This window comes from Parasteatoda tepidariorum, chromosome 11 (assembly GCF_982258835.1).
Source record: "Parasteatoda tepidariorum strain Cologne lab strain chromosome 11, Ptep-v5.0, whole genome shotgun sequence".
Classification (NCBI taxonomy): domain Eukaryota; kingdom Metazoa; phylum Arthropoda; class Arachnida; order Araneae; family Theridiidae; genus Parasteatoda; species Parasteatoda tepidariorum.
The window spans coordinates 23017941-23043638 of NC_141765.1; the positions used below are offsets into that span (position 1 = coordinate 23017941).

At 27.0% G+C, this 25698-nt stretch overlaps 1 protein-coding gene across 1 annotated transcript in view; it reads right to left on the reverse strand.

Annotated features, from left to right (window-relative positions):
* LOC107452620 (uncharacterized) overlaps positions 1-25698 on the reverse strand; it is a 256452-nt gene that overhangs the window by 3863 nt on the left and 226891 nt on the right. The window contains exons 5-8 of the mRNA XM_016069155.3: positions 10823-10944; positions 8951-9107; positions 4846-4965; positions 2973-3053 (exon numbers count right to left, since the gene is read on the reverse strand). Of these exons, the coding sequence (XP_015924641.1) occupies positions 2973-3053; positions 4846-4965; positions 8951-9107; positions 10823-10944 (480 nt within the window). The remainder of the gene's footprint in view (positions 1-2972; positions 3054-4845; positions 4966-8950; positions 9108-10822; positions 10945-25698) is intronic.

The window sequence follows — 25698 nt, forward strand, 5'->3', positions numbered from 1 at the left end:
TGATACTTTTCACTAACATTGATTTATTTTTATGTAACTTTAAATGACATTTCTTCATGATACTAAGGCAGAAAGTTTTAATTATAATTATTTATTGATCATAAAACTGAGTTTACTTAATCAAAACGCTATACTATGCATTAAATATCATAAAAAAGTAAAATTTCGCAAAAATTCAGAATTTTAGATTGAGTATTGCACTCCCCTTTTAATGGAATAACCCGCTTAATTGCATAGATTTGGCTAGAACCGATGGTATTCCTTTGACTGTATATGATGCAATAATTTCAAATAAAATTTTTAAATTATTTATTCATAATTTTTCCCCCATCAATATGTTCTTCAAGTTATTAGAAAAAAAGCATGCTTCTAAAAAAATGTAAGTGATGTATTGCAGGCTTTGTTTGATGTATTACTTTTTTGATAAATTTTTCTTGATAGCTGTAACTAGGAAAATGAGTTAACTTGAAATATAAGCTGTTTTTATATTTCTGAGAATATGATTAAACAAAATGCTTGTAAACTAGCAAAATGAATCTTGTGTGGAAAAAAAAACATTCTTTACTATTTAATGCCTAACAATATGAGTAACTTGTTATTATTTTTCTTTAAATTAACCAATTTTAATAATTTTTGATGAATTGAAAGATTATAAAATGGGACAAAAGTCAATTTGAAAAAATGAATGTTTCACATTAACTCTTTACTTGCTGGTGTTGAATTTCTGCAACAGTTAATATAAATATGTCTGAAAAATTCACAATTAATAATTTCAGTTTTTAAATTGTGGATAACATGAAAAATATTAATATTTGTTTTGTTCTCTGTAGTGGGTATAATTTGTTCACCAGGAGTTGGCACTTGGCCCCACCTCCTTGGACACAAAGTTAATTTCAGCATGGGGGGAATGTGAGAAAAAAAATCTCTGCGCTTGAATTTGAGATAACCTTTTATGCACGCCAAACGCAAACAGGGATTTTTTTTCTTCAGTCACTTACTTAGCTTTATCATCTGCTATTACACTTTTCGTTATTCTAGCTAGTTCAATATATTTTAAATTTAAAAATTGCTGCTTTCAGAGCATAATATCCCAAAAAGAGCAAATTATTCAACTAAAAGAGAAAAATATAATAAATAATGTTTTGCGAAAACGAAGACAAAGTTTTTGTGTTTTACTATTTTCTTAAAATTTAATAATTATGTATGAGTTTTAATTCTGATTTAAGTACAGTACGTTTTTTTTTTGTTGAAAATATAGTTATTTAATAAGGTAGAAAAGTGAATGAATTTTACGATGGGTATAGCTAAAAATAAATAGTTGTTTTAATAAAGTTTCATGAATGTGTATTTTTGTAAAACTCTATTTGTATAACGCTATTTTTTGAATGAAAAATTATTCAAAAATCTTTTGTAAAAAAAAAAGAAAAAAAAAAGTAATTAAATTCATTATTTACAAGCGTGAAATTACAGAATTAAATTGTACAATTCTCTATTTTAAACTATTTTCCCCCTAAAACTGCTTTACAACAAAATTTATTGGAATAGTAAATTTGCAATTTATCTGGAGAGAAGTTTTGAAATAGCAGATGTTAAATAAAAAGAATTATCATGCATAATGATGTTGCTGAAGATCCTAAATATTACTGGAAATACTTTGAATAACAAATTAAAATACATCAGCATTTAAGAAATAATAAGTTCTTCACTCCATAGAATGTATGAAATATTCTATGTTAAAAAATGCACCTAAAGATGCTGCAAAATAAAGAATTATGTTTGCCAAACAGCAACCTTTCTTAGGATTGTCTACATTCTTCTCCCAAAAATAGTGTAATAGTATCATCGGATACCACGTGATGAAGGCGGAGCCAAGTGCCAACTCCTGGTGAACGAACTAAACTGAAATGAAAGCTTTTTTTTGCTGCCGAAATCTGGAAAATAGTTTTAATATAGAGAAGAAAAAAATCAGAATTCAGATTTACAAGTGAATGATTTTAGCTAAGGTCACTCTTTACGAGGACATTCCAGAAATCAGTTATTTGGATCAAGAGAGGGAGGAAAAGGTAATAGGTCTTCTTTTAAATGCTGGCAAATGGGTTAATCAGTTATACTCAATCACTGGTGCATTGCCTTAATTATAAGTCCGTACATATCGTTACTGTATTTCTGATGCTATAATGTATGCTCTTTTTTTCATTTGGGAAACCTTTATAATACTTTAAAAAGGTTGTTATGATGCATTTCTTTTATGAAAAATAAAATACTCAGAAAACACTTTTGTTCACACATAAAGTGACTAGATTTGATACATTTTGATAGATAAATTTTGATTTAGGACTAGATAGATTTTGATTAACATAATTCATTTATTTAATAATTTTAAGCATTTCTTAATTAGTTATTATAAAGTTTTTAAAATAAAAAATAAATCTCATGAAAAAATTGATTACTAAGTGCATGATTGCTATATTTAAAATAAAATCGGTTTTACTCTAATTTGTAAAAAAAAAAAAAAAAAAAAAAAAAAAAAAAAAAAATATTTAACTCTATCTGTGTTGAGTCAGAAGAAAAAATACTTAAAAGAATTATAAAAAACTTAATATTATGGTTCATATTATAAAAAAATGATTTCATTGATTTTTGTTATTAATAAAATTGCTCATTTTACAAGGTAAAAATAGACTTTATGCAATTATCTCTATTGCACAACAATAATACGTGATGGTTTTATTTGAATTTTTTTAAATCAATAATGTTAACAACAGTGTGTAACACAAATAAAATCGAACCTGTTAGGTGCAGTGAGGGTAATAACAATTTTGTTCTGAGTCCCTTTAAACCTGTCTGAACTTGTTAGAGAGCCAAATTAATTTTTATTAAAAATAAGTAGCAATTTAGAAAGTGTTATATAGGTAATAAAAAATTTATATGCGTATGGTATAGAAAAAAAGATAAGAGTAATTAGAACTTACTTTAAGTTTATCTTCTACTTTTTGGCTAGCAGATTGACCTTGATGGTTATCTTCAATTCTTTTACGCATCTGTTCAAGCTCCTATAAATTGAATTTAGTAGTAAGTAAAATTTTGTTAACATAGTTAATAAGAATTGGTCAGTGATTTTATAATAAAATTTAGCAGGCCTCTTTAGCAACCTGTTTCTGTTTTAGTGATAAGGATTACATTATTTTACAAAAGATGTACCTTAGGATTATCACCAACAAGTGGATGAAAATTATGAATTCAAATGATACATTGAAATTATATGAGTACATTCACACACACACACACACAAAAAAAAAGAAAAATAATTATTTTAAGCAACAAACTTAACAGAGAAGGTTACTTTTTAATTCTTTTATTTATTCAAAGAATAATGCATCTTAAAAGCAATTGATAGGATAATTGCATCAAATACTTTTTCTTTTTAAACCAAAAATTTTTTAAACAAATAAATCAACAAAGTTAATAAACAATTCAAACGTATAAGGTAGATAAAACAAAGAGTTGCAATTTTAAAATAGAACAACCATTGGTTGCTATAATCAGTTAAAAGGAACAAAATTAGATGGTTATTAGCAAAGGAAGCAAATCGTGAATTTTGGAAGACAAAAGTATGTTTTATTAATTTAAGATTTGTCTTACCAAAATGGTAGTTCTGAGAAAATAATTTATTTAGAAATTCAAAAAAGCAGACTTTTTATTGGATCACATATTAACTGATTATTATAAAAAATAATAAAAAAATATATTTTACATTTGTAAAAACGTTTCTAGCTATATAACACCTAATATTCTATCATTTCAGTATCAGTATTAATGAATAATAAAAGAGAACAGGATGCGTAGCCAAATTTTTCAACAAAAAATAAGCACCTTTTAAGTACTTTTTAAGCACTCAAAAAATATTTTTAATCACTTTAAAAAAAAAAGAAAAAATCAAAATTAAAATCTGTGCAGTAATAACAATTATTTTTTTCCATCGTTTAAAGTTCTTAATTTATAAACATAAAATCAATAAAATTCAAAATTATTTTCAAAAACTTTACTTAATCATGATAAAATAAGCAGTTTCTGATAAATATTGCATAGAAAATTGTGAAATCATGAATTTTTTGTAAATTAGAAGGACAATCGACAAGGCAAAGAAAAAATCTCTTTTTAAAAGACAGAAAATTAAGCACTTTTTACAAACACCGAATAAAGAAAAACGTAAATCAAAAATAAGCATCTTTCAGCACTTTTTAAAAACGCTATGCACTCTGGAGAAAATAAGGAAAAAAAATATTTATTTCAACATTTAATAGTAATCTGCGTTTCCAATTAAAGCTAAAAAGCTCTTTCAGAAGCATTATTTTCTCCTCTATACACAATTACATGATAGTGTTTTGTTACAATAGGAAATAATCAAATCACAATATGTAATTGTTTGAAGAACGATTGTAAGAAAAGTTAAACAACCTTAAGGGGATAAAGACGGCCATTTTGTAACCAGAAATTACCCAACATATTGCCCAAATTTAAAAAAAAAACACCATTTTTATTAGCTGCTAATAGCCAAATTCTTTGTTTACAAATATTTATCAATCTCAATATGTAAGCAGTATCCCCTTCTCTTCTCAATTTTCTTTAATTCTAATACACAAATAGTTGCTTATTTTCTGTCCAGAATTTTAGTTACATCATTACAAATTACAAAACGAAATCTTTACCACTGTTAAGAGAAATTTATCAGTATTCTTTATCATTGAATGAATGAAGTACAAAACGAATATATTAAATGTATTTTTTTCATATAATTCTTTTTTAATCTTAAATTGGTAAAATTAAGTTGTTCTCAACGCTTACATTATCCTTATTGTTCACTTGTTCTTCTAATGTTTCTTTTTTGTTCCGTAAAGTACCAATCTCCTTTCGTAATTCGGCTATTGCTTCAGGATTTCCATGACTTGCTTCTAATTCTAACACCTATTTAAAAACAAAGTAAGGAAATACAATTTTTAATTTAGTTGCAAATATTTAAGCATTAAATTAAGCATTTACAAAATATATTGAAAATATAATACAACATTAAAGCTATTAAATTGATGCAATAAGTCAGTGAATAGTCTGCCTGCATAAACTTTTCAGTGGCTATCCAAAATATAGCTATTAACTTTTTTTTTAATTCATTTGAAATTTTACCTCAAATAAATAGGGCTATTAGTATAACAATATAATTGTTTTTTATATTATTATAGGAAATGAACAGCAAAAAGAACTATAGTAATCACTTCAGATTTGAAATTAATACATAAACTAAAATCCACAAAAAGGTCTTGGATAAATAGGAAGAGGTTTAAAAGAAAATTCTCATCACTTCTTAAAAAGCTTAAAGTTATTATGAAGTGATAAAACTATTACTTTAAATTATTTTTACTTGAGTTTATTTGGATCATTTGTTTCAGATAGGTGTTCACTTTTTTCAACAACTTAACTAAAATTTATGTTTAGGACAACTAAGTATTTTTAGTAATTTTTGTTTAACAATGTATAATATGTGTATTGTAACAATTTGTTAACTATATGTTAAACTATTCTAAAATTGTATTTGTTAACACGTTTGTATTCGTTTGCTAATTAATAGATTAGGAGTAATTTTGTGCTTGAAAGTTTTCATCATTAAGAGTGCAGGTTTCTAAATACTAGGAAAATAATAATGCATACTTTGCATGGAAAGAATTATAAAATGAACCAATATGAATGTTTTAAAGTTATGGTTTCAGTTATGGTTTTTTCTAAACTGTAATTTATGGCTTTCCTACAGAAAAAAACGCTTTTTCTAATATTCAGTGAAATAGTGTGTAATAGAGGTGTCATGACTGCATATTGAAATTGTTAAGAATCATGTAAGACTATGACATTTAGTAAAAACGAAAAGCAAAATGTTCTATAATCCTAAACATTTGATCCACACTGTTATAAGCTGTTGATTAATCAGTATGTAATTCTCTCGCTTCATTGAGTTAAATCCAAAAATTTAAAAAATAAAAAACATATCAGTATATAAAATAATTAACTTTTTCATAGAGGTAATGTCTATTTTTTATATCTTTATGATGAACTAAGAAAAATATTAAAATATCATAACTCTAGTTCTTTAATATCTTCAGTTAAACACTGATCCTTATCTTGCAGAGCTGTGATTTTTCTGTAAAAAAATTATGAAACGAAATCTTACAGCTTGGATAAAGTTACTCAACAGAAATGAATAATGCATTTATGAAAATATTTAATAAAATATCAAATATCTTTCGAAACATTCCTAAAGCTCTCGAAAATATTTTTGTAGAAACATTTTATTTGTAGAAATATTGGCTCAGCAAATTCTTTAATAAAAAAAAACAAATAAAGAAATAAAAAAAACATGACTTAGGAAATTCAATTGATTTTTTTTGAATGTCAATTAAGGTTGGCTGATATAAGCCGAACGATATTTTTAAAGGATCATCCTTTTTTTTAAGTAAAAAATCTTTTAAATAATTTTCTGTAATAGATATAAATACCTTTTGAATTAGCAAATTTTCTTATAAAAATCTTTTCATTTTTCAGTTTGAATAATAATTTGAATCCATGCTATTTTAAATAAACATGAATAGGTAATTTTCAGATGATTACGTATCACAACACTCTGAAAAATACGTAGTTATATATAAAATAAATTACTAAAGCAAATTTAAATTTAAGTTATGTCTCCATGTCATTATGCCACCATATTCTGATTGTTTTCATAAGTTAAATCATGGAATTATAAAACAAATTCAAATTTAAAGTTTATTTCTTTAAAAAATTTTGTTACAACAAATTACAAAATGCTTAACTACAGTAAAAAAGATTTATGGAAATTAAGTGCTATTCTGAATTTGATATTTTATTTTATTTTTAGAAATTTTTTATCAGTGTTAATTTTTTACACTATGCTTTAATTAATGTTTCTAATGTTTTCAAAATACAATGCTTTTATAAAAGAACATCTTAACAAACAATATCCAAAATTCATTTAAAGTATTACTAATGCTCATTATTTAACTTAATGCTGCATTATTTATAAGAATAATGTAATATTTAATGCTTTATTGTGCTTGAATAAATGATAAAAAAGTAATTAATCCTTTATAACTTTTAAATCCTTAGTACTAAAACATATCTATCTATTTATCTATCTATCTATCTAGTATTTATATATATATGCAGCCTATTTCGCATTTTAAGTCCTTATTTTTGGTAAAAAATTAAAACTATTAAGCTTTAGTTTTTTACTAGTAACACGTTCACTAAAACGCAGACTATAAACACCATGATGCAGTCAGTATATCACATAAACTTTTTCAATCAGTCTTTCACAGTAGTGAATAAGTATTGACTCAGATGGCTTGAAATCATGTGATGTGAAATTAAACTGATTTATTTTACCTCATGAGAAGATACTAGTACTACAAATAGATACTACAGATTACAAATAGATGTGGAAATGAATGTTAACCACTTATAAAAATAAAAAAGAATATGAAACCTAATATATAATTTTCAATCAGCATAATACTAAATTCAATGTAAGCGATATTTAAAATTTAATGTATGTATTAAGTAGAATTTGAAAATAATTTTAACTAGTAACATGTATAACATCATCCACATATTTCATCAATTGAGTTTTGTGTAGAAAACGATTCAAGTTGCTTGCAATGAATAAATAAATGCTTATAAATTATTTAATAATTTTTAAGGACTTTGTGATAATGAAATTCAAATCTTAAACTTAACTTTGAATTAATGAGCAAAAGAAAATAATAATTACATTTGTTATTTTTGTATCATTGTTATGATTTCAGTATTACAAAACACTGCTCTGACACAGGAAAAAAACAAAAAAAACAAAAAAAAAAAAAAAACAAGAAATAACTGCAATTAATTGTTTCCCTTTTTTAACAATTTAATAAAATAAAAAAGTATATAATTATAAATCATTCATTCATTCATTGTTAAAGTTTATTCAAACTTTCAAATATAAAACAAAGCATATTTTAACTGAGAGTTCAAAAGTGATAAAACAAAAATTTATCCAAGCACACATAAATTTTTAAAAAATATATATAACTGTTTAAAACATTTCTTTCTCAGTAAATGTTCAAAGTAATTATGTTTTTTTCCTCTTTTAGACAATTTGAATATAGAACACTGCATATTTCCTATCTCATGCTTTTACAAATTTTTCAAAATAACAATTTCTTGAATTTGATTTTGTTTAGGCAAACAAGATTAAGAATTATATTTTATTTTGAAAATTAGAGGTAGAAGTGTTAAAACAATTTTTGTTGTTGATTTTTTAAAAAAAATATTTATGATACATATGTATGAGGCATAAACAAAAATAAGAATTAATAATAGATCTTTGTTTTATAATTCTTTGCCAAATACAGGGTGTTTCATAATCACTGCTCTTAAGAGATATTTAAAAAATACTTACGAAAGTAAAATTAATAGAATAAAGAGTGCTAAATTACTATTTAAGTAGAGGGATTGAATACTATTGAAATCTGATGAATACCTAATTGAGATGAATCTTTGCAAAAGTTAAATTAAAATAATCAAAATCAGTTTATTTGTTGGATGCAACTGAAAAGCATTTATAGTAATTTCTATTGACACTTTTAGATGCTTTTTATTCTACATTTTCAGTGATTGAGCTTGATACTGTTTTATCAGGTATTGATGTATTTTTATTTTAGACCACTAATGTGCAGCTTAAATTACTTCACTTTTTAATAGCCCTCAAAAAATACATGTTTAATGGCTGTGATTGTGGAACATTACTGATATTAGCTTTGTAATACAGTTAAATAGGTACTAAAATCATGAATTAATTTCAAAACAAGGATGTAAATTAGATGTAAAAAAATATAAAAAAATTTACTCGGGATTTCATTTTGCTGTTTTCTTCTTTTAATGCTTGTAGTTGCCTTTTCCACTCTTCTACATTAGCAGTGCTTTCTTGAAGTGCTCCTGTTAAGCGAGCATTATTACTTTTTAATGTTTGTAGCTCCACTTCCCACTTCTTAGCATTGGCAGAACTATAATGAGGTAATTATGATAGATTATTAAGATATTTTATTAAACCAAAACCTATATGCAGGGTGTCCTCTTAGACTGACGATTTTCAAAAATTTATAAAAGGAAAACAGTTAAAATTAAAAATAAAGCATTTTTTGTAAAAAATAAATTCATGTAACAAGGCATAATCTATTTTGCTAAGGGTTCCAGGTTTTAATTCAAAATTTTAATGACAGATGGTGCTGCAGGTCCCTTCTACTATTTTTTCCCTTTCATTTTGATGAATAAAATTTCTATTCTTTATTATGAGATGTGATTATGAATGATGTCTGGCCTTTTGAAAATATAGCAAAATGATTTTAAGTAGTTTTTCTTCAATTTACACATTTACTTTTTCTGAAAAAGTAAATGTGTAATTCAATTGAAAATTTCTGAACTAAAAACAGGAACTCTGAAAAGAATGATTTATGCCCTGTAGCATGAATTTGCTGCAAGGATTCAATTTTCACCCTTAACAGTTTTTTTTTGCTATAAATTTTTAAAAACAGCAATCTTAATTTAGGACAATTTGTAAAAGTCATTTGATGTTTTTTTATTAAAATTTTTAACACAATAAAAAACATTAACTTTAAATAACAGTGATCATCAAAATTACACTTGTTATTTATCGAGAAAGAAAACCCGTTGTTTTTAAACTTAAATAATGTTCTTAAATTATTGTTATTTCATTTATGGAGAACCATTCATAGTAAGCATAACAGCTTCAAAACTATACTTTGTATCATTTTTAGAAACATTCTTCATCAGTACTAAAATCAGCAATAAATATTCAGTAAAAGTTTATAAGAATACATTGCATTTCATCCTATTAGTTCTTTATATTAATTGCGTTTTTAAGGTATCTCCATTGCTACTTAATTTTTTTTTTTAGTGGTATTTACAGATAAATTTTATTGAGAGATCTACTGGTAGCTTTCTTTATAAGTGAGGAAATTTCCAGGAGAGTATCAGAGCTATTATACTAAGTTTATAAGGATGCATGCAAAAAGAAAAAAAAAACAGTAAGAAAGGCTTTTCGTCAAAATATTTTACTTGCGTGTTTCGCACAAAAATTCTTCATGTTATTTTAATATACTCTTCAAATATATTTCCCGTTTTCAATATTAATTCCTTTTCCTTTTTCTTTATTTTACAAAGCTTTTGAAGCAATTCTAATTAATATTTAACTCATTTAGAGATTACTTCGTTTTACCTTTTAAATTGCTAAATCTGTAATTGAGTTATTGAAGAAAATTTTTTTAGTAATCTAACTGAGAAAATTCTTTAAATGCAGTTCTGAGTCCCAGATAGCAAGCTGAGAATAGACTCACTGTTCGTATATTTTTAATGAGACACTGGCTCATTACAAAATTTTATTAATTTCCATGACTGTAAATTGGTTACATTAAAAAAGCAGAAATTTAAATCAAAACTCCCTTTTTTAAAACAAAATTGTAGTGTTTGCTTAAAAATCTTAAAATAGTGACATAAAATTGTTTAAAATTACATTAAAATAGTGATATAAAAATTATTTAAAAAATGCATCAAAATAGTAATATCTGAAAATATTTTGAAATTTTAAAACATTTCCAATTTAAAAATATGCGATTATGAAAAATTGGTAAAAATTTTCCTGGGTAATTATTTTTCCTTCATAAAAATTACGAAAAAAAGTATTAATTTGCTTAAAACTTACCTTTGAGCAAGGGCTAATTTGAGGCGATCATTTTCATATCTAAGTTGAGCTTCAACTGTTGACTGTGGTAAACTAGCAACTGATGTTTTGTCCTTTGTTTGATGCTTAGGGCTGTCAGTTGCCTAAAAATTAGTAAAAATACAAGATATAAGAACCATTTTCAAAATGTCCTAACATGAGCTTTTCAACAGTTTACAACTTGTGCAAATGTCAAAACAATAAAAATCTTTTTTATATTAACATATAGTATATGAAAATATAATAAAATAAAAAGAGTTATTTCAATACTGATTGACAGGAATTAAAAATGTACAGAATTTAAGAACAATACAGAATTAAACAATGGTAAATAAATTTACTACAGGTAAAAAAGTCATTTTGTATTTAAGTTCTAACTATATTTATTAGTAAGTGGAAATTAATATTTATTCTTAAAATTTGTAATGTTTGACAAACCATATTTTGTATGAATATTTTTGTTCTCTCTAAACATAAATTTTTATTGGAGTCATTAATTCCGATAATTTTAAATATATAAAGAGGTAAAAGAATGATTTCAAACGTATTTAGAAGAAATTCGTAAAAGAAGATTTTAATTGTAAAATTGTGAGGTTTTATACTTAAAATTTTGCACACATTATGGTAAGAGTTGAATGCATAGAACTAAATTTTTTTCTGCTAGCTAGATTATATTAAATACAAAGGTTTCATAATGGGAAAATGTATTCCATTAACATTTTCCTACTGTTGTTACATTTCCACAAGCAACATTCTTATGCGAAACTCTTTATATAATGATATTTCTGACATAATGATATAAGAGGTATTTCCTTAAAGGATTCAATAAAGTAAACATTTAAAAATATAATTCACAGATAATATTCTAATTGTTGCTCCAGTTTATTTAATAAACAGATTACATATTTTAAACTGAATATAAATAACAATGGAAAATGTTCCAGGTGTATGCTCAAACTCCAATACCTAGTAACATGACAAATGAATTAAGATAAGAAAATATGTTTTCTTTTTCTTTAACCCTCCAGAAATTGTCTATTTCTTTTAATTCTTACAACTGGATTCCATTTTTCCTTGTCTACCAATATTTAATGCATTAGTAAACATTCTTTAAAAATCAAAATTGAATAAAAATAACATTTAAAAACGAACATTTTAATTTAAATGGCTGTCTCTTTATATAATGCAAGAAAAAACTATGACTTTGCCCACTGTATAAAAAGAATAATCTCAATTACAACAAAACGAAAGTTACAAAATGCCAATAAGAGGTCGGGATAGCCTGGTCGGTAGGGCACTGGGCCCATGTCCAAGAATTTGTGGCTCGATCCCCACCGGCTGAAGACTCCCCGTGTAGTAAATGGTGACTGACGCACGTTAAATCTGTCAAGTAGCAAAGTCCTCCATGTTCCCGTACCAAATCAATACCGCTGGGGGTACTGATCCACGAGTTTCCTTGTCTTCTGGATTGGTTCAACATTACAAGGTTACGGAGTTGAACATTAGTAGTCTAAAACCCAAAAAATGGGTCGGCAGTTCCAATAAGAGCTGCGGTGGCTCAGGTGATAGAGTGTTCACTTTCCAATGAGATGAACTGGGTTCAAATCTCAGCGATAGCTGGTCGATACGAATTCTGCATTTCACACTGACCACAGTGCTGACATAAAATATCCTCAGTGGTAGACGGATCAAGGGTTAGAGTCCCCTTGCTGCCAGGCTAACTGTGCGAGGTTTTCATCTCCGTGTAACGCAAATGCAGGTTAGTTCAAACAAAAAGTCCTTCACAAAGGCAAATTCCACCCAATACTTGATCCAGGAGTTTACTTGTCTTCTGGATTGGGTTCAAAATTACAAGGCTACGGTGCTGAACATTGGTAGTCATAAACCCAAAATTGGGTCGGCTGTTCAACGCCGATTATAAAATAAAATAAAATGCCAATAAATAAATAAATGCATTTAAAATTGACACTGCTGTTCTCCATTTTCCTGAGACTTTTCAATACTTTATGAGTACAAAATAATTATGTTTAGTTAATTCAGGTTAAAGAAGCTGGATAAATTAAAGACAAAAGAACGGACTTACAATGCTGTGAGCAAATATATATTGCAACCAGCAATTGTTACAGTTTCAACTTAATAACTAGTTCCTTTCTGTGCCAGTCCAAAGAGCATTTGCATATGTTAATCAACTGTATTTGAATGAGTTGTTCACTGTGCGAAGTCAATGATAAGAGGCAAATATAATTAGTTGGGATGCTATTTAATTTTGAAATATAAGTAAATAAACTAGTAATTGAACATCAACAAATAACTTATTCCTGTACCAAAGTGTCCAAAAAGGATTAAAAATTGCATGATAAAAATTAAATTGCTTAAGATATTCACTTTGAAAAAAAAAAGACTTGAATGTTTGCTTTAAAATTAAACAGGTTTCTTGTTTTGTTCATATACTTTTATTTATACAGGGTGCTTGCATTTAGGGTAACAAATTAATTTAAGCGGGGAAAATATAAATGCTATCGAAATCTGGCAAATCTCAATTTAGGAAAGTGGGTGTATAGAACATCAAAACTGATTTAATGGCAGGTTGAACTTAAAGGTGTTTCTAATAACAATGTCAAAGCTTTGTCTTTTGTCTCCTCTCAGTTTCTTCATCCAATCAAACAGGTTTTCTTGCTTCATACATTTGCCTTCCTCAATAGTGATTTGTCCGATTTTGACAGTGTATTTGATTTTTCTTTTTATATATTAATTTGTGATGAGTTACTTTTTTGTCTTTATTTTTCATAAGGATTCTAAAAATATAGATGAAGAGTGGTCTTCACACGGAACACTATGTGTAAAACTAGTCTAAGGCATAAATTTCTCTAATTTCCAAATCCAGTTTTTTTTTTCTTCTAAAATTTCAGTTTTCTGTTATGCAAGTTGATATGTATTAGAATCAGAAAGTAATACATAAAAACAATAAAAAGAAAATTAAGTTTGAATAAAAGAAAATCTTAATAAATTCATAGCTTTATTAAATTTAATAATAGACAATGAATGTCAAAATACATTTTCATTTTGACAGTCAATGTAAACACTTATACAGATGGAAAGGCATACAAAAACTGTCCACAGTTTGTTTCTGTTTGCATTATAATGTTATAAGTTTATTTAAAATTTAAAAAAAAAAAAAAAATTACTTTTAAAAGATTATGTATTTTTTCATGGTCGTCGTTGTTACTTGGGGAAGGGGCGGAGCTGGGGAGATGAGTATATGTCCGCCTCAATAATAAGAAATCTTTAAAAGACCCCCTAAATATTTCAAACAATCAAGTAAACATTTCATGAATTATCATCGATTTAAACTTAACCAATTAAAAGCAAATAAAAATATTAAATAAATTAATCATTTTTCGAATCTTCAGCAGATGGAAGAAAATTCCTTTAATTTTTTTTATTTATGCCTGAAACTTAGAGAATTATTTTAATCGTGTATTTAAACTTTGCCCTCCCCCCCCCCCAAAAAAAATGGGGTATTTGCGACACCCGAGGAATTTCCTCTCACTCAAAATTTCTTAAAATTTTCCTAACCGCTAATTTTCTTGTTTTATATTTTTTCTTTAATAACTCAAACCACAGATTTTAATCATTTGGTTTCAATTATTGACACCCTGATTAGAATATTTGATGTATCTATTCCTCTCACTACAAATAGGCTAATTTTAAGGAGATAAAATCATATAAATACTACGTTTCCTGATACCATTTTTGATTTTGACATCTAATAAAACACCTGAAAAACATACCTGAAAAATCAAGATGCGTCTGATGTAGGTTTGATATAAAATTAAAATAATAAATTGCTCAAATCCTAACATTTCGCTAAAATTTTAAAATAATACTAGACGAAATAACTTTCGTTTAGATTATTTCATTTTAAGAAAACAATACATCATAGAAAATCAATATCTTGTTTGTATCGTAAATTTTCTAACAAATAATAAAATCGCAGAATTTTTCAACTGGAAACAAGAAAGTTAACAACATCAAGACAAAAAAAAAAAAACTATTATTGAAAGCTCTAACAAAGTATACCTCCAGATATCTTCTACATTCTATATAGCATACATAATATATCAGGATCAGACTATAAAATAGTTAGAAACAGTATGCTAAAAATTCGTTTCAGCGAAGTCAAAAAGGAAATAATCTAAGCAGATCTAGAGAAATTTCTTCTAGGAAAAATCTAAATCAAGCATACAAGTAGCCAGAAGGAGGAATAAAATTTTATCTATGCATACATAATAAATCAAAGGGGTGTATTCTGTTTCGATCAAAGCAATGAATAACAAGTCCGTTTTGAAACAAAGGCTGTACAGAAATGCTGCACTTCCTGATTTTTGTTTAAGTACCTAAGCGTGCATAAAAAGAATTGAAATATTTAGAATAAGTATGTTTCATTTTGTATGATTAAAAAATTTAATAATTTGTGATTAGTAAAATTATTTTGTACTGTAACTGTACTATATTATTTTGAACTGTAACTGTATACAATAGAACCTCAATTATCCAACATATTCGAGAGATGTCAACTATTTAAGAAGGGTTTTAAATTATCAAAAATTTATCCTAAAAATTGAATATAGGAAATGAGCTCGTAATAAATATTTATAAAGGTATAAGGCTAACGCTAATTTATTCAGTTACAAACGTAATTTTCAATTTATTTCAGTAAGATATTTTTACTAACTAATGACCTATTTTTTTCTTCTCTTTTCATTAACAGCATAAGATATAAATCCAACATATACATCAAGCTAAAAAAATATAAATTCTGGTAAAATTACCGTACTGCATGGTAATAACATTTCTGGTTAAAAAAACAACAACATAATTCTGGTTAATAAAATCAAAATATACGGTATTTAAACCATTCATTTGGTAATTTTTTCGTTTATCTGGTAACGGTTTTCTGGAAAATCTGGTTTTTAAAATTATAGTTCTTATTACCACGCATTTAGTAAAAAATACAAAACTGAAAAGTAAATTTAACTGAATAAATGGTTCTTATGCTATGCTCTAAAGTATCATGATAGAATTGCCAAATTTTACCACATTTACCAAATTTTATCACAGAACAAAAAATTATATTTTTTTACCTAATTCTTTGGATAATTTTACCAAAATGATTATCAAAGCTTTTCAGTAAAAATGAACAAACCCTTTGGTGTTCCTTTAAGGCCAGAAACACGGTAAATGTTACCATTTTCTGGTAGTTTTGACAATACATTTTTCACTTGCCGTGGTGGTTCAAGGGATAGAGTGCTCGCCTTCCAATGAGGTCACCCGGGTTCGAGTCCTAGCAATGGCTGGCTGATTCGAATTCCGAAACCAGCTAGCACTGACCACAATGCTGAAAGTAAAATATCCTCAGTGTGACAATGGGTTAAAGTTCCCTTGCCGTCAGGTTAACCATGGGAAGTTTTCGTGGTTTTCCTCTCCATGTAAAGCAAATGCGCGTTAGTTCCATCAAGAAGTCCTCCACGAAGGTACATTTTACCCAATACTTCATCCAGGAGTTCCAGTGCTTTCTGGATTGGGTTTAAAATTACGAGGCTACGGAGTTGAACATTGGTAGTCGTAAACTTAAAATTGGGTTGGCTATACAACGATGGTTGTAAAATACATTTTTATAAGTGTACAACTGAACATAATTCCCGAAGTTTAGGTTGAACTTCAAACAAAATATCTATGCAACAGTTATCTCAAAATATGTAATTTTAAATTTTATCAGCTCTCAATGATTTTTTTTTTTGCGGGAAAAAAATATTTATTATTTATTAACAGGTTTCAATATTCTGCCCATAAAAGAGAGAATGTGTTTGTATAATACTGTAAAATTAACCAGGGATATTCTTTTATAAAGTTTATGTAATGAAAAAATGCAACTTTGTTCATATATATTATACATGGTGTTGAGTAATGATCGCCCTTAATCATATCTTCAGAATCCTTGTCAAAAAGGAAATTAAAAAAAAAAAAATTTCACATTAGGATTCGCAAATTAATATTTAAGCAAGGAAAAAAAAAAAAAACAAGCACGTAATCGAAATCTGACGAATCATTACTGAGAGATCACGGGCGGGAAACACCCAAACTAGTTTGATTGTCTGATACAATTTGATGGTGTTTCTAATAATCACCTTTCAACTCTTATTTTTATTGCTCAATCATCATTTAACAGAATAAAAGATTTTTGGAAAATGTTCTGTGTTTTCCGAAAAATTAATCAAATAAAGGTTAATGAATGTTTTCAAATTAAAATTTAAAGCAAATGAAAAACTTAAAATTCGCATAAATCTCAGAGTTTTTAAGTTTTTATAGCAAATAATTTTTAAAATATAAACAAAAAATCAAAACATGAACTAATTACACTATAGAAATTTTTTTTTTTTCACTTTCTGCAGAATGAGATTTTTTAACAGACCTTACTTTCATATCGCTGATTTCAAATCTGCAATCGGTGTCTCCCTCCAAGCTGTAGTTTCTCTTAAGTTAATTTATAGTCTAATTTTTGCGGAAATGTACAAATTTAAAAACGTGATATATAACAGATGTCGTATAAATGTTGTAACAAACTTCTCGGGAAGTTAGGGCACATCACTAGGATTAAAATTACATAGGAATCCGTGTCCGTAAATGCCGTCATACGCCGCTAGGAGCTTCCCCCCCCTTTTATGTACTGTTTCTTCGTAAGCTGCTGAACAGGTCATAATAGGGAAACAGTCCCATATGCGTGCGACGAGATTTCTTGGCATGGGTTCTAATGCAATTTTAATCCTGATGATGAAGTTAGAAGTTAGTCGCAACATTTACGCCACACCCTGTTATATGCAACGTTTTTAAATTTGTACATTTCGACAAACAATAGACTAAAAATGTCATTTTAAAGAAAATCTGTAACTTTAGGAGCAAAACTAATTTCAGACTTGAAAACCCTACATACGAATTAGGCAAAATCAAGTATTTGTATAAACGCAACAAAACATTTGTTACCCAGTGTTATTCATTCACAACAAAATTAATTTGTTGTTGTTGTTGTTGTTAATTTACGTCGCACTAGAGCTGCACAATGGGCTATTGGCGACGGTCTGGGAAACATCCCGGAGGACGATCCGAAGACATGCCATCACAATTTTGATCCTCTGCGGAAGGGATGGCACCCCCGCTTCAGTAGCCCGACGACCTGCGCGCGAAGTCGAGCACTTTACGGTAGCACAGTTTAACGAGGACCAATACCGCACACCCTCGGTCCCTACGCAGACTGATCCAAGTGGTCACCCACCCGCACACTGACCGTAGCCAGTGATGCTTGACTTCGGTGATCTGCTGGGAACCGTGTCTTAATCTCTTAAAAATAATTTACAATCACTGTCATTATTTTAAACATTTGTATTTGAATAATTAACATTTTATATAATCAACATTTTGTGTAATCCTAAAGAATCATAAATTTTTATAGTGTTATAAAATAATGCTTACTGCTGTTTCTCTATTGTATAGAGTATAGCGTAATTACATTTTATGTAATCAATGTCATACTAATTCCGAGTGTGATACTAAAAATAAGAAAATGCATTGATACTCGGCAGATATAAAAGGTTTTTGGCATACAATCAAAATCGTCAAATTCATTCACTAAATAGAATTGGAAGGCTAACATTATAATATACATAATTAGTATGCAAAATAAGGTTAATAATCATTGGACAATTTCTCATATGAGACAAGTAGTAAAGGTTTTGACATCCCACAAATGGTAATGAGCGACTCGATGATCATTAGAGAATATCTATTATTCCCTTATAGCTTTGGATTTATAGAGTCAATCACAACTGTGGCGAAAACTGAAAGATGCTCTACAGATGTTATGTCATTTCTGAATTTATTTTATGAAAAGGTAGTCCATTCAAAAATAAGTATGTACGCTCAATTTAAGTATTGATTAAAATACGCCCGAAATGCATGTAAATAGATGCTTTCGAAGGAGGATATTTTTATAAAATAACGTTAAATTATTGCTTGATAACATTCAGAAAATTAACGTTAGACTTGGAAATGAATAGAATATTTGTATTTGGATGATTAACTTTTAATGTAATTATAAATTATTAAATCCACAGCTGTTTCTATAGTGTAATTATATTTGATATAATTAATTTCTTACTGTGTGTAATGCTAAAAATATGGAAATGTATTGACACTCTACAACAATGAAGTGTTTTTAGCAAAAAGTCAACAGTGCCACATTTATTCATTAAAGAGAAATTAGGGCAAGGCAGCAGATAATAAGTATGTAAAATAATTTTAATAATCATTTGACAATTTCTCATCAATACGAGACATTGAATAAAGGTTTTGACAACCCACAACTGGTAATGAGAAATCGATTATTATTAGAGAATTATTATTCCCTTATAACTTTGAATTTATAGAGTAAATCACAACTGTGACGAAGACTGAAAAAAAATGTACAGTTTAAAAAAAAAAAACAAAAACGGATGATTTTTGATCTAATGATCGGATCTCAACGTACTAAGATTCAATAGTACGAAGGGGTTATATCAGATATGCTAATTAATTAGTGCAAATGATATTTTAAGTTACGAAATCAGGCACAAAAACGTATTTTCTCCGAATAAACTTACTTTTTCTCCCGACTGACTAACCCCTAAAATATAGCGATTAGCCGCTATCTGGAAAATATGGTCTCAATAGTTTGGCCATTTTTTGTGCTCTGCTCGGTTGCAACACCAATTCTAAATTTTATTTATGAAAATAAAGTTCACTTAAAACTTAATAAGTACGTACGCTCAATTTAAGCACAGGTTAAAATTTGTTTGAATAAATGCTTTTAAATTATATATTTTAATAAAATTTGTATTAAATGTTTAAATATTGCTTGATAGAATTTAGAAAATTAATATTTGATTTGCAAGAACAATAAAATATTTGCTCTTCCATTTTAAATCAATTCTTCAAAGCTTTTTCTAAAAGAAAAAAAAAAAAAAAAACACCCTACAGTTTGAGTGCTTCAATCTCTTGAGATCCAAGCTTTTAATAATGACAGAAAATGCGACTTTTACTTAAAAATATTCAGCTTAGAAGAGAGTTAATTCATAGATGCAATAAAATATATCTTTTTAAATTGAAGTAATTAAACTTTTTAGTTATTTTTCAATTATTACATAAATTTGTTTTTAAATTTAAGTATTTTTTGCATATTGTATACCGAGAAAAAAGTATGGTCAAAATTACCAGAATATGGTAAAATTTACCAAGTTTCTGGTTCTATAGGAACATCAAAAAAGTATGGTAATTTTTAACGAAAGGCTTTGAAAAGGACTTTTATTAAAACTAATAATAAAATATTGTCTAATTATCATGTTGTATGGTAGTAAATGTGATACCTTAAAGCATGGCATAAAAACCATTTTATTCATCGTTATTAATTTCAACCAACGAATATAAATCCAATTATATTTTTACGTAGATAATCGCTTTGTAAAGGCAAATTGAAAGAAAAAAATCTTAAAATATTATATTTTAGGTGATAAAATTGCACCAAATATTGTTCAATACTCTGGATTTCAGGCGGTTAAACTTAATGCAAAGCTTTGATCTTAAAATAGATATTACGTTGTTTCAAGTATGGAAAAGCAAATATGACCCCATTTTTCTTTTAAATTTTTATTTATTATTTTTTTAAGAACGCCGAAGCGGCTTTCTTTAAGTTTAGAATTAAGGTTAGTTCTTATTTTATATTTTTCTATGCACTCATTTGTAAATCTTGGCAAACCTATCCATTATAATGATTTCGATTAATGTGAAACTCCTCTGTTAGCAGGAAACAAAATTCGCTTGGGAAATAACTATTAAAACTAATCGAAAAAAAGGGCATAGGTTAAGGTATATTTTGTGCGCGCGCGCCAAAACAATGTAGCTCTGAAGTTAATTTACAAATATTAAAAAATTCGATCTCAAGCACTTTCTAATTAAAAAAAAAAATACCATATAAGGTGTCGGTGCCGGATAAGGAAGGACAAAATTTGACCTAACAGGCACAATTGAACTACTGTACAACAATTATAAAAAATAACAGGAATATATTCGCTAAAAGCGTTATTTCATATGATGATAAAACGTTTAAAAAAAACGTTTCTGAGTGGTACATATCTATTGCAAATAAATGAAATATCCCTCCAGTTTTCTTAAACTTACGATCTCTATATTTCATAATCGAAATGTATAGTTATTAGTTTTTATGAAATAATACATTATTAACGGGCTAAAATGTAATGTAGCGACAAAAGAGTAAAGATCGATACAAAATATAGGTTATGTCGTATAAAACTATTTCAGCACGTATTCTAGGTGCTATATCTTGGGATTGTTTTACGTGATTTATCCAGTGTGTTGCACATTGATAACTTTTTAATGTAAAGCAGAGAAATTTTCCGAGAGAAAAATGTTTTGTACAGTTCTGTAATTCACAAAATACGCATTATAGTAAATATGAGATTTACAGTGATGTGACATAATCGATAATAGGTTTTAACACAATATTTTCCAAACTATTTGAAAATATTATAAGCACGAGTAACGACTTTGCTTTCTTAGTTAAATAATTAAATTTTAAAATTTATTTCTGAAATTTCGGACGCTTTTTTAAATATTTATTTTTATTCTTAAACCACCGCGTAAATAACAGGTACGAGTTTCATTTCTAAATAATTCATAAAAACAACGGTTTTCATTTAAAGTTAGTTTAATACTATCGAAAAAGTTTTGTAATTGTATAATAGTAAAGTATAATTTGTCATAGTGATAAACAATATTTTTTATGTTTAGACTAACTTTTATAGTATGGTTATAAATTGTATAAATGATTCAACGGTAAATGACAATAGAATGAATGATTCTTTTTCTTATTTTTCATTTAGTGAGTACTGTCTGAGTGTAGAGGTTGGTGATTGGGAACTTGTGTCCCTAGCACACATTTACATTAGGTAGCACACATTCACGTCACATTAATGCGATGTGAATGTGTGCACATTTACATTAGGCGGCACACATTAACGCATTCACATCACCAATGGGTAATACAGAAATCCTGGTTAGTAACATTACAACTCGTATCTGCCTCTAAGACAACTACCGATTCCGTAGATACTAAAACAACGCAATTTTATCAAAAATATTTGAATATAATTACAGGTTATATTTTCAACCCATGCTATTAAGTTTAATAAGAAAATATAAATTTAAACAAAAAATTAATTTAGACAATCAGATGTTAAGGCGTGGAAAAAAACATTTTAAAAAGTAAAACATAAAATCGTAGGAAAAAAAAATGAAAATTTGAAATCACAATAATAATTTCGTCATTTAAGAATAATTATTAATTAACTATTACATTTATTTCAAAATATACATTAATTTGGTAACAATTTGAAGCGCACTAAGTACAAATCCCTTTTATTACAACGCATGCAAAATGGTACAGGGTATAACTTGGTTTTTACAAATAAAATCTCATACGATTTAAATTCACTTAAGCTGATGAATTTTCAAAAGTATTCAGATGAGATAAAGTTCTTGCATAAAGTTCTGTAAAAAGACATAATATCAGAGTTTCCTGCGTTCTTAAAATATGTTTTTTTTTCCTCTTTTCACAAGGAATGAAAAAATTTAATAGCGTCACGCAAGCTCATTTAGGATTAAAATATATTACAACGCTTTTTTAATATAAAAACTGAAAAATTTTTTTTAACTCAAAGTATTTAATATATTGCTAAGTGGTTGCAAAAACTCTTTTCTATTTCAAGCGACTCTTTAAGAGCCAAAATTAAAACATTATATTGCACAAGAAATTATTTCATTATATTTTCTAGTAGAATTTTAGGGAAATAATTCCCTTTTTTAATTTGAGTTATACAAATCATACAATACATGAGTTATACAATACATTTTAAGACAATTTAAGAACTTATTTGAAGTATAACAATTTTAATAAATGCAAAACCTTCGAACTAAGATAAATAAAAAAAGTTTTTTTTTTATATACTAATTATGGTTACACAGCTGGAACTAGTTATTCTACCTTATCATTCATCAAATCAATTCTTATTATTCAGAATTGAAATTCACACACGCATATTTATAATACTATAACGTTTGCACTTACCTTTATAGAATTGTTCAGTTTAGGAGCTAATAAAACTAACAAATATTAATAATAAAATAACTTTTGGTATAAAGGGTACATGGTGCGTAAATGTTTTGAAAATCGCAGAAAAATTCTATATTTTTTCTTCTTCTTTTGATAGATTTATAAAGAAGTATATCTAGTTATTCTCTTTTCTAGTAAAAAAGTATGTAATATCAAAAACATATTACACTATTACGCAAACATATTACTGTGTATAATATTAAAACTAACAAGAGTTAAGTATTTACTTTACTCTTGTACAGCGAATTTACAATATTTTCAGGGTAAACGATAAGTTTATGCTCATTTTCTTGAAAACGAGAATTTTCACAATTTGCCTTTATTTCTCAGGCTTCTTTTCTATTTTCGCAAATCATTTGGACGATTATGTACGCATTTATATTCGTATGATGTTTAATATGGTATAGAATTGCTATTTAAATGACAATAATTTTTTAAAAACAATTTCTAATCTAATTTTTGTTTTAAACGAGTTGTAAATGAGGTAACTTTTTACTCACTTAATAAATGATGAGTTTAAAGTTATTTTTTAGAATTAAATAATTTAATCGACATAGGAAAACCTTTTTAGTTTTTATTTGACAAAATAAAAATTCTTTTGATTAAAATTTTGATTTGAAAACTTCCTTCATAATTAGAAAGATTTTTTATTTCAAATATTTTAATTACAAATTTAATAAGACTCTTAACTAAAAAGGTTTGACTAAATAAAAGTAATTTTATCTGAAATTTGCGTATTCGTTTTTACTCATTCTTTACTCAAACGTTCTTTCATATGAATTGAACTGGAATATATCTTCTAGACTGTTATTAATTTTGATAAAATTGTATGATACCAGGGGAAATTATTTCTTTTCAAGCAACTCATATGAATTTGTAAAAAGATTTAAAAATTAACTGTAAAAGCATAGTTATTAACAATTCAAAATAAATATGGAAGAGCAATTATTTTTTAATATATGGAGCCATATAATATAAATATTAATATCATATAAATAAATTAAATAATATTTTTCACTATTTAATAAAAAAATAAGAAATTATTGTAATCATTAGGTTATTTTAAAAATTTTGTGTATTTATTTGACGATTTTCTGATATAGTTCAAGCGGAAAGTTTTTTGCGAGTAGGAAATAATTATTTTGTGACGATTATTTGTGATTCTAGAATGCAGTATAGAATTTTTTTAACCCCTTAAGTTTTTAAAAAATATTCTAAGAACTCACATGGACAAATTTTAAAATTTGGTACATATCACGTATGTCATTGAACCATTTTCTTCATTAATTATTTTAATCAGTATTATTTCTTTAAATTTAAAATATACAGAGCAAATAAAACAAACTTCAGTTGCTTTTTATATTTATAGTTTTTGTTGTATTTTATATTTATAGTTTTCAAATTCATTAGGTCAGGAAATTTTTTTTTAATTATATGAACGATAAAAATAAAAAGTAAAAATGTGAAGAAAATTATTATTTTATAAACTTATCTACCAATGAGAAAGCGGATAATTCCTAGAAACATGAGGTAATGAATGAGATAACTTCCCTCTAAGAAATTAAACTTATTTTTTGACAATTAAGCAATCCTTGAGCTGGTTTCTTTTAAACATTTTTGGTGATCCTTTGTCACTGAATCACGTGGTTTTTGACAAAACGCGAAATCTTGATTGTTTTTTTATTTCAAATTTGATCTTAAAACCGTTTGCATTATCAGAAGGCTTGACACAAGGGCTAGTGCTCTCGCGTGTCAAAAGTTTCCCGGGTAGCGATTTTCCAATCCAGTGGCCTTTAACGACCCTTTCTAATGGTTGGCATTTTCTTAAATAATAATCATAATAATAACAATCAAAATTCTATTCTTGGTTTTTTTTTTGGTTCAGGTAAAATTATATTGCAAGCTTTTATTTTTTAAAAGAAATAAAGTCCTACATTATAATTGCGACCAAGTATAGCCAGGAGAAAAATCTTCAAAAAAGAGGACGAGTCCTTAAAGGCTGCTGGACTGTAAATTAGTTTCCAGTTAGGACTCCTAGAAATGAGTAAACACTTATTTTCCTATAATTTTCTGTGGCATTTCCTAATAAATTTTGATAATCGATGTATAACATTGAGTATAATGCTTTTTTCGAAACTTCTATCTTCAAACAAATCAAGGTAGCAAAAATTTTCTCAATTTGACGAAATGTTCGCTTAGAGCATTTCCCAGATTTGCCAAAAATTTGTTTTTTTGGTGAAACATTCATGAGGAAAATTTCACGAATTTTGAGTGGCCAATTTTTTTTTCATTTTCTTTTTGAGAAATTATTTCGAGAGAGAGGGTGAAAAAAAAAATCAATTTTAGGATTAATTACACAGTTAGTTTCATGTATATTTTTGGAAAACGGGTGGAGAGTACAATGTGACGTATATACGCGGCATTCTATAAAATTAGTAAAAGAAGGCATAAAGTTTTGGAGCCATCAGAAAAAAAAAGTCTTTAACACTACAGAGTTCTTTTTCAATATTTTTTGATACAGAATACTAAGAAATAACAAATATTAAACAGAATTTTAATTTTGAAGGAGAATAGTTTCCTT